Source organism: Zootoca vivipara, chromosome 6, assembly GCF_963506605.1.
Source record: "Zootoca vivipara chromosome 6, rZooViv1.1, whole genome shotgun sequence".
Taxonomy (NCBI): Eukaryota; Metazoa; Chordata; class Lepidosauria; order Squamata; family Lacertidae; genus Zootoca; species Zootoca vivipara.
In genome coordinates this window covers 2,904,044-2,914,998 of record NC_083281.1, presented here as the reverse complement: position 1 = coordinate 2,914,998, position 10,955 = coordinate 2,904,044, and the positions used below count along the sequence as shown (strand labels likewise).

At 42.6% G+C, this 10,955-nt stretch overlaps 1 protein-coding gene across 4 annotated transcripts in view; it reads right to left on the bottom strand.

Annotated features, from left to right (window-relative positions):
* Positions 1-1,047: 1,047 nt before the first annotated feature.
* LOC118087030 (GRAM domain-containing protein 2A) overlaps positions 1,048-10,955 on the bottom strand; it is a 40,242-nt gene continuing 30,334 nt past the window's right edge. For 3 of the 4 annotated variants that reach the window (XM_060275309.1, XM_060275311.1, XM_060275308.1), the window contains 4 exons: positions 8,257-8,325; positions 6,709-6,793; positions 5,147-5,257; positions 1,048-2,424 (listed from right to left, as the gene is read on the bottom strand). In XM_060275309.1, coding sequence (XP_060131292.1) covers positions 2,409-2,424; positions 5,147-5,257; positions 6,709-6,793; positions 8,257-8,325 — 281 coding nt within the window. In that variant the 3' untranslated portion in view covers positions 1,048-2,408. The remainder of the gene's footprint in view (positions 2,425-5,146; positions 5,258-6,708; positions 6,794-8,256; positions 8,326-10,955) is intronic. The other variant, XM_035119274.2, reaches the window with a different exon arrangement.

The window sequence follows — 10,955 nt, the reverse complement described above, 5'->3', positions numbered from 1 at the left end:
AAGACGACCCCCGACTTTGGAGAAGATTTTCCTGGGTTAAAAAGTAGTCTTATATGCAGGAATATACAGTAGTTTAAATTTTCCTCATCTACAATACTGTCTTATTTATTTTATAGTACAATACATTGATTATTGCTTTCATTTTATGGATCCGTGGTCTCGTTAGTAAAATTCGTGTTAAATTGCTGTTTTAGGGGGTTGCTTTTAAAAGCCTGAACGGATTAATCCGTTTTGCATTACTTTCTATGGGAAAGCGTGCCTTGGTTTTGGAACGGACTTCCGGAACAGATTGAGTTTGAGAACCCCACGGTACCACTGTAATGGTTTCTCGACGTCTTGGGGAAAAGTGACAATGTTGTTCAATGTTGTTTACTTGGACAAAGGATGCTCGTCAAATTGGCGGACGACACCAAATTAAACGGATTTAGAAAAGGAGGCTGTGATTGCTAAGAACCAGCATGGGTTTCTCGAAAATAAGTCATGCCGGCCAAATCTCGTTTCTTTTTTCGATGGAGTTACAAGCTTGGTGGATCAGGGGAACGCTGCGGTCGTAGTTTATCTTGATTTCAGTGAGGATTTTTGCAAAGTCCTCCATACCAAGAAGCTGGTAAAATGTTGATGGACCGAACCCAAAAAGGACTCATTAATGGTTCTTCGTCATCCTGGTTGGACAGTGTTCTCGAAGCTACGAACATGAGTTTGACCAAACTGCGGGAGGCAGTGCAAGACAGGAGTGCCTGGCGTGCTCTGGTCCATGGGGTCACGAAGAGTCGGACACGACTAAACCACTAAACAACAACAACAACATCCTGGGGAAAACTGACCAGTGGGGTGCCGCAGGGCTCTGTCCTGGGCCTGTTGTTGTTCAATGTCAGGCATCCCCAATCTTCAGCCCTCCAGATGTTTTGGACTACAGTTCCCATCATCCCTGACCACTGGTCCTGTTAGCTAGGGATCATGGGAGTTGTAGGCCAAAACATCTGGAGGGCCGCAGTTTGGAGATGCCTGTTCAATGTCCAAATAAATAATAATAATAATAATAATAATAATAATAATAATAATAATGTATTTATACCCCACCTATCCAGCTGGGTTCCCCCAGCCACTCTGGGCGGCTTCCACCAAAATATTCAATAATTCATCAGATATTAAAAGCTTCCCGAAACGAAGGGAAGGCATGGAGGGGATGCTCATCAAATTTACAGAAGGCACCAAACTGGGATGGGAAGAGAAGAATCGAAATTAAAAGTGACCTTAACAGATCGGAGAACTGGGCTTCTGCCCCGGTACATTAGATGGAAAGGCTTCTTATGAGATGGGGCCAAGGAAGCAGTCTCCCCAGATAATAATAATAATAATAATAATAATAATAATAATAATAATAATAATAATAATAATAATTTACTACAGTAATCACGTTCTAAAGCACTGTCCCAGATGGGCAGGGTATAAATAATAAAATTATTGTTATTATTAAGGCAATTGGCATATAAGATACAGAGACTGACTCCCATTGACCCTGAGCCCGGGTCCGTGTTCCCTTCCAGACAACTTCCTGGGGGCCACCTGAGAGTGGTGGGCGGAGCCAGAGGAAAGGTAGGTGGGGCCACAAATGCAAATTTCACCTCTAGATCCGCACAGGCAGCTCTCTGTATTCTCTGGTTTGAGGAATGTCCCAGGGGCCAGTCAGAGAACCATTCGGCCCTTGAACTCTGACCAATTCCTCTCCTCCAAAAGGAGCCTAAATCTTAACACTCTTGGATTGCAGGCGAGTTGAAAAATCTCCAGCTTTGCCAATAATCCCGGTTTTCCAACGCAACGAGGCGCCATCGCTTCCAAAATAATATGCCACTTCCAAAAAACCTCTGGCAAAAACCACACTGGCTGTCCAATAATAATAATAATAATAAAATTTATACCCCGCCCATCAAACATCCACTTAGGAATACACACTACTTAAAACATTATTCCATCCACAAAACGTATTGTCGTTCACGCAACACTTCTCATTTTAAAATGTATAAATAAACAGTTGGATTTATTTTTTTATTTTTTAAAAAAAGTGTTTTTCCTTCTTCCTTAAAGTGCTTTTCGCTGCTTTTCAGTCTCTTGCTGGCGAACCTTTGTTCCCGGAAGAAGAATCGACTGTTGCACTGCTTCCCACCCCCCCTAGAAAATAGGAGGGGGGGAGGATATCACCCCCAATGTTGTTGAGCTTCCCGGTTCTATTTCCAAAACCCCAGACATTTTGCTGGTTTTTCAAAAAACAAAATAAAAATTTTTTCCCCTGGATGCTAATTTCGTTGCTGGAATCCTGGAAACATCTGGGGGGGGGAACTAGATGCTCAGCATCCCTATATCTCTTTTTCCCGACCGTCAGCAAATGGCCTGGACAGCTTGCGAGATGTTCAAGTTGTCTTATACCTGTCCAGGAGGGAAAAGATTTAAAAGTTACACAGCTGAGAAAAAGGAGAAACTATTGGAAGCAGCCGACGGAACATTGCGGAATAATATTTTTAACCGGGCTTTGAATAAATGTGCCATTAATTGTTACGGTTTTGAATTGTGTTATCATCTTCCTTAGTAGATGGTGCAAACCACTGTTCTGAATCCTGCTTTTTCTAGAGGGTAGGGGGGGGGGCTATTCTGAATTATGCTTTTTTATAGAATTGGAGAGTCCAACCCCCTCGGATGCAAGAATATTTTTCTCCAGAGCGGGACTCGAACTCACGACTCTGAGATTAATAGTCTTATGCAGTACCAACTGAGTAAGGAGCTATTCTGAATTATGCTTTTTATAGGGTAGGGGGACTATTCTGAATAAATGTGCAATTAATTCTTATGGTTCGGAACTGCTTTATTAATCTACTTTAGTGACCAGTGGAAATTACTACAGTCAAACCTCGGTTCCCAAACGCTTCCGTTTTGGCTCCTGAACGCCAAAAACCCGGAAGTAACTGCTCTGGTTTTTGAACGAACAGCTTCCAAGCCACATTTTTCATTTTCCCCGTATTGACTTTGCAGACTTTTCGGAAGCTGAACAATCTTCTGGAATGGATTAAGTTCAAAAACCAAGGTCCCGCTGTATTCTGAATTCTGCTTCTAATAGGATAGGGGGCTATTCTGACTTCTGCTTCTAATTTGGTAGGGGGCTATTTCTGAATTCTGCTTCTAATAGGGTAGGGGGCTATTTCTGAATTCTGCTTCTAATAGGGTAGGGGGCTATTCTGACTTCTGCTTCTAATTTGGTAGGGGGCTATTTCTGAATTTTGCTTCTAATAGGGTAGGGGGCTATTCTGACTTCTGCTTCTAATTTGGTAGGGGGCTATTTCTGAATTTTGCTTCTAATAGGGTAGGGGGCTATTTCTGAATTCTGCTTCTAATAGGGTAGGGGGCTATTCTGACTTCTGCTTCTAATTTGGTAGGGGGCTATTTCTGAATTCTGCTTCTAATAGGGTAGGGGGCTATTCTGACTTCTGCTTCTTATTTGGTAGGGGGCTATTTCTGAATTTTGCTTCTAATAGGGTAGGGGGCTATTTCTGAATTTTGCTTCTAATAGGGTGGGGGGCTATTTCTGAATTCTGCTTCTAATAGGTTAGGGGGCTATTCTGAATTCTGCTTCTAATAGGTTAGGGGGCTATTCTGAATTTTGCTTCTAATAGGTTAGGGGGCTATTCTGAATTTTGCTTCTAATAGTGTAGGGGGCTATTTCTGACTTCTGCTTCTAATTTGGTAGGGGGCTATTTCTGACTTCTGCTTCTAATTTGGTAGGGGGCTATTTCTGACTTCTGCTTCTAATTTGGTAGGGGGCTATTTCTGACTTCTGCTTCTAATTTGGTAGGGGGCTATTTCTGAATTCTGCTTCTAATAGGGTAGGGGGCTATTTCTGAATTCTGCTTCTAATAGGTTAGGGGGCTATTCTGAATTCTGCTTCTAATAGGTTAGGGCAGGGGTTCCCAACAAAATTTTCTCAAGGACCCCTCATCGAGCCGCTATTGTGACAAGGACCCCCATTAATTCCTAATCCTAAAATTAAAAAGTGAGAGCCAAATTAAGAGTCTTTTTATATTTTATATTTATACGTTTTTTACAGTTACAACAGAGTACTCCATCAGTATACAGTTAGTTTTAATTTTCAGTTCTTAATGAGATGAGTTAAATCTGTCCTTTGAGTCCATTATTTCTGAAATATTAGGTTCCAAACTTGAAACTTTCACTCTGAAATCCGACCGCATGTCGAGCCGATTCCTATACTGTATTTGTTTTTCATGAAACACATGGAAGAAAATGCTTGCTCACACCGATATGTGGTTGCAAATGGAAGGATCTTTTTCATTGCCTTATCTCCAAGTTTCTTGTAGTCCTTGCGGCATACAGCAGAACTACTGCCTCTATCTAATTCTAGTTTTGCGCTAGACTCTGCTCATGCAGGAAGCAGCCAAAACAAAAAATCTGTTATCATACGAAATATATTTAATATATTTTTTATTCTAATAGGATCTTGAGGACCCCTCTGGCATAGCTCGCGGACCCCTGGGGGTCCCCGGACCACCTGTTGGGAACCACTGGGTTAGGGGGCTATTCTGACTTCTGCTAATATGGTAGGGGGCTATTTCTGAATTCTGCTTTTAACAGAGCAGGGGGCTCTGGAGATGACTCAATGGCTCCAAGGGGGTCAAGTGCTCCCCCTCCCCCCAAAATTAGGAACTGCTAGTATAAGCGACGTAGCCTTTGCCCCTCTCCTTCTGCAGGGGGGGTTGTGTGTGTGTGTGTGTGTGTGTGTGTGTGTGTTTCTGCTTCAGACAATTAACCAGGACTGTTTTATGCCAGGGGTCAGCAAACTTTTTCAGCAGGGGGCCAATCCACTGTCCCTCCGCCCTTGTGGGGGGGCCGGACTATATTTTGGAAGAAAAAAAATGAACGAATTCCTACGCCCCACAAAAAACCCAGAGATGCATTTTAAATAAAAGGACACATTCTACTCATGTAAAAACACGCTGATTGCCGGACCGTCCGTGGGCCGGATTGAGAAGGCGATTGGGTCGGATCCGGCCCCCAGGGCCTTAGTTTGCCTACATGTGATGTACGCAGTCAGCGTTTCTCAACAAAGGTAAAACCGAAGAACGAGAAGCCCCCCAAAACTCACTGGTGCTGTTGCAGGTCTATTTCGGGCCACGCTCCCATGGACGTCAGCTGTTCTTCCAACTGCACGATGCGCAGGCCGATGTACCCCGAGGAAAGGAGCAGGACCACCACCCTGAGACCGAGATATCAGAATATTAAGATTTTATAAGAGCGTCTCCTCTCTCTCTTTCCCAGGCTAAACATGCCCCGGTCCTTCGACCGTTCCTCATCAGGCGAAGGTTTCCAGACCCTCGATCGCCTTGGTTGCTCAGTGGAGGGGGGAAAAATGAAGCCATTGTGGCTAACGGCAATTGGCAGTTTTATCCTCCAGCCAACCGGACGATTGTCTTAATTTTTCTTCTAAAGCCCTGTTATTAAATGATCTGAGCTCAGCCTGTTTCCTCGATTCCCTGCGGTGGACCTGTAAGGCTTATTTTTATTTCAGAATTTTATTTTTATTCATTTTATTTTATTTAGCAACAGTAGTCTCTAAGCGATTTATCAAAGATGCAAAAATAAAAATTAGTAAGAACTACAGCGGTCCCTTAGTTCTCAAACGCCTTGGTACTCAAACACTTGGAACCCAAACGCTGCAAACCCAGAAGTAAATGTTTCGGTTTGTGAAATTTTTTCAGAAGCTGAACGTGCTCTGTTTTGAGTGTGACGGTTCCGATTTGAATGCCATGCTTCTGTTTTGAGTGCTACGCTAAGGTCTGTTTGCTATTTATTTTGCATTTCTGTTTTTGCGGCTCTTTTTCGTTTTGTTTTTGTGACTTTGTGGAACCCAGTTCAGCTACGGACTGATTGACTGTGTGACTGCAGTACATCGTTTACTGCTTTCGTTTTATGGATCAATGGTCTCATTAGGTAGCAAAATCCACGTTAAATTACTGTTTTGGGGGTTGTTTTTAAAAGTCCGGAACAGATTAATCCGTTTTGCATTGCTTTCTATGGGAAAGAAGCGCGTCTTGGTTGTGAACGCTTTGGTTTTGGAAGGGACGTCCGGAACGGATTAAGTTTGAGAACCAAGGTAACACAGTACCACTTAACAACAATAGCCTCTAAGCCAAGGGTCAGCAAACTTTTTCAGCAGGGGGCCGGTTCACTGTCCCTCAGACCTTGTGGGGGGCCGGACTATATTTTGAAAAAAAAATATGAACGAATTCCTACACCCCACAAATAACCCAGAGATGCATTTTAAATAAAAGCACACATTCTACTCATGTAAAAACACACTGATTCCCGGACCGTCCACGGGCCAGATTTAGAAGGTGATTGGGCCGGATCCGGTACCCCGGGCCTTAGTTTGCCTACCCATGCTCTAAGCGGTTTGCAAAGATGCAAAAATAAAATTAGTAAAAAGTATAAAATCAAGCTACAATAAAAAAAAATACCTGCTGGAATAATAATAATCCTAAGAAGTCTTCCATTAGCAGCCAAAAGCCATCCCGCCCACCTTCAACAAGCTGCGTGGCTTCATGGAATGAGCTGGAAAGGGACCCCAAAGGTCATCTATCCCAACCCGCTTGCAAAGCAGGAATCACAGCGATCACGCCCCCCCCCGAAAAGAACTGGCCCACTCACAAGCAGAGATAGATGAGGATGAGGGTGTTGAGAGGGCTAAGGTGAGCCTTCCAGCTCCGCCAGGACTTTGTTGACCGTACCCCTCCTGGAAAGAAAAAGAGGAGGTATTATTATTATTATTATTATTATTATTATTATTATTATTATTATATCATTATTATTATTATCATTATTTAATTATTTAAAAGGCCTGGGAAAAGACATATAAAGATATTTTTTTTTTGGATTTTTTATTATTTTATTATTAATGCACAATGAAAAAAGCCATACATCCAAACCGGGGGGGGGGGGGAGGGAGAGAAACAAGCAGAAATAATAATAAACGAAGTAAAAAGAAAGAAAGAACACAAAGCATTATAGCAAAAAGAAAAGAGATCTTTTGACTATAGGCCTGACCTCCCGTCTACTCCTTAATTCAATTACCTATAACTTATTATTGCCGGTAAAAAAACTACTATCATGATTTAACTGGTTCTTAAGTTTTCCCTGGATCTCACATCATTCTCAAAACTACGACTGAAATTAGTCAAATGCTTTAAACTTTAAACGGAGTTTAAACTTCCGTAATTGTTTTTCAGATGTATTTTAAAGACTTCCCATTTTGGAACGAAGACATGTAAAGATTTGAAGGCAATGGGGGGAAATGATTGCTGTTAAAAAAGAAATGAAGTTGTGATATTGAGATGTACAGGACTTGAAGGACTGTTTGAACGAAAGTCTTCGTTCCGTTATGCGAGATTGTGCTCCAGGCCAAGTCCAGCCAGCCAGGTGCTATGGATGGAAGAAGAAGCCTTGGCCAAAGAATATAGGCAAAATAAATTACTGAACTACACAGGACAAATTATTACAAAAAAGGGCAATTGTTCAATGCATATTTTTAAAGCTTTGTGTATCAGACTTTTACATTAGTGCAACTTCTAAAAGTCACTTGTAATAAGATGAAGAAGGTTTTAAAGTCGGAATGTTAAGAATATAAAGTTTTATGGACGTGCATAAACAAGTATACAGTGGACCCTCTGGATACGAACTTACGGTAATTGGTTCCGGGGGTCCGTTAGCACCCCGAAAAAAATAACATAAATAGAGGCGTGTGCGGCTAAACCCAGAAGTGGCTGTAACCCGAAGATTCTGTATCCAGAAGTCAACCCAAAATTTACGGTTTAATTTGGTTATGGATTTTTTCCTTTTTGTTTTTGTTTTTGTTTTGTTTTGTTACTTTTGGAAAATCGATAAATTGTGATGAAAAGTGAAAAAGAGGAAGTATTAAGGCGTGACAAAGTTTATTAGGGATTTGCAGGGCATAAAATTCACTCGGGGTTGCTCAGATTTAATAGCGACAGCCTGCAAATCCTGCCAGGAGAGAAGGGCGGATCATCTTTAGTTAAGCCGGGCTGGTGTTTCACATGGGGGAATATGATGGTCTCTTGATGGCTGAGAATCTCTCTCTCCGGCCTTTGGACTGCAATGCCCCCTCGCAACACAGTTTGGCTAGCAGAAGAGGTTTCGGGGGAATGCAGAGAGGGCAAAACGGCAAGGAAACCCACTTACCTCTGTTTGCTGCTGCCTGGTGTGGTTCGATAGCTGCTGTCGGGGGACTCCGTGTCCTATCTGCCCCGTCTGCGAAAGAAGACGATTAAGGCTTTTTTTAAAATAAAAAAATTAAAGTTGCATTTCACCTTCTCAACAACCCTGCGAGGTAGATCAGCCTGAAAGCGAGGCATTGGCTTAGTGCCAGATTTATGTATAAGCTAAGCAAGCTATAGTAATAGTAATAGTAATAGTAGTAGTAATAGTAATAATAATAATAATAATAATAATTTATTATTTATACCCTGCCCATCTGGCTGGACTTCCCCTGCCACTCTGGGCGGCTTCCAACAAACATTAAAATACATTAAATATCACAGATTAAAAACTTCCCTAAACCTTTAGGTATTTTCTAAATGTCAGGTAGTTGTTTATCTCTCTGACATCTGATGGGCGGGTGCCACCACCGAGAAGGCCCTCTGCCTGGTTCCCTGTAGCTTTGCTTCTCGCAGTGAGGGAACTGCCAGAAGGCCCTCGGAGCTGGACCTCAGTGTCCGGGCAGAACGATGGGGGTGGAGATGCTCCTTCTGGGCCAAGACCATTTAGGGCTTTAAAGTTCAGCAGCAACACTTTGAATTGTGCTTGGAAACATACTGGGAGTCAATATAGGTCTTTCAGGACCGGTGTTATGTGGTCTCGGCGGCCGCTCCCAGTCACCAGTCTAGCTGCCGCATTCTGGATTAGTTGCAGTTTCCGGGTCACCTTCAAAGGTAGCCCCACGGAGAGCGCATGGCAGTAGTCCAGGCGGGAGATAACCAGAGCATGCACCACTCTGGCCAGTCTCCGAGCAGGGAGGGTCTCATCCAGCGTACCAGATGGAGCTGGGAGACAGCTGCCCTGGACACAGAATTAATCTGTGCCTCCATGGACAGCTGTGAGCCCAAAATGACCCCCAGGCTGCGCAACTGGTCTTTCAGGGGCACAGTTACCCCGTTTAGGACCAGGGAGTCTTCCGGCTTAGGGCCCCACTGTCTTGGCCCCCCCACAAAAGAAATTAAAGGGAAAAAACACTCGGATGTACATTTCCAAAATATAAGATATAAAACAAAATAAAATAAAACCTACATCCAGCAACTGTGTTTTGTGTTGTGTAGGCTCCTAGGATGTAAGTCATGGGCCCCACCTGCTTCTATTAACTACAATTGCATTGTACAGCTTTATAACACTGAATTTCATATTATTAAAGCTATTTATAATTATTAGTAGTTTGCATCATATATTTGCACCTCTTATTATTTCATATTATAGGAATTTTCCAGAGACTAGATGATGAGTCTTTGTGAATTGGGTTTCTAAAGGAACTTCTGTTCTTGCCAAATGCCAATGTGTTTGCATAATTCAGTTTGTTATGAATAAAAAAAATCATTTTAAGTTAGAGCTTAAGAATTATTTCCCTATTAATATACTTCTTCTTAACTGTATTTCAGTTCAACAATGACTTTGATAAAATACATATTTTGTGATGTTCAAATGGCTTTAGGTACCTATCAGGTCCATAAATTACAACCCTGGATTTAAGATAAAAATGGAATGTGAATTGGAAATACATAATGGAATACGAAGCAGAGAAATAGGGGAAAGAAGGGACCTTATCGATGACAAAGAGTGTCAACTTAATAGGATTAAATCTGATGCACTTTTGGGCGAATTTGTTAAAAATTCGGAAAACTAATAAAAATTATTGGGAGAAGGGGGCGAATACTAAAATGAATTAAATTACAGGCACCCCCAAACTGCGGCCCTCCAGATGTTTTGGCCTACAGCTCCCATGATCCCTAGCTAACAGGACCAGTGGTCAGGGAAGATGGGAATTGTAGTCCAAAACATCTGGAGGGACGAAGTTTGGGGATGCCTGGATTAAAATTACTTTCTAAGCAACGGGGCAGGTTTGTCTAAACAATAATGCTTTCAGCAGCGGGGCAGAAGGAGTCCTGTGAAGGCGACTGCTTGATATCACTAGGCAGGGAGTTCCAAAGGTTAGACGCTGAACTTTGTATCAAGGGAGAAATAAACAGAAACTACCCAGTTCATCACCCATCACCCATCACCTCCTGGCAAATAGAAGGGGAAGAAATGGAGGCAGTGAGAGATTTCACCTTCTTGGGCTCCTTGATCACTGCAGATGGTGACAGCAGTCACGAAATTAAAAGACGCCTGCTTCTTGGGAGAAAAGCAATGACAAACCTAGACAGCATCTTAAAAAGCAGAGACATCACCTTGCCGACAAAGGTCTGTATAGTTAAAGCTATGGTTTTCCCAGTAGTGATGTATGGAAGTGAGAGCTGGACCATAAAGAAGGCTGATCGCCGAAGAATTGATGCTTTTGAATTGTGGTGCTGGAGGAGACTCTTGAGAAGTCCCATGGACTGCAAGAAGATCAAACCTATCCATTCTTAAGGAAATCAGCCCTGAGTGCTCACTGGAAGGACAGATCCTGAAGCTGAGGCTCCAATACTTTGGCCACCTCATGAGAAGAGAAGAATCCTTGGAAAAGACCCTGATGTTGGGAAAGATTGAGGGCACTAGGAGAAGGGGACGTCAAAGGACAAGATGGTTGGACAGTGTTCTCGAGGCTACGAACATGAGTTTGACCAAACTGCGGGAGGCAGTGCAAGACAGGAGTGCCTGGCGTGCTATGGTCCGTGGGGTCACGAAGAGTC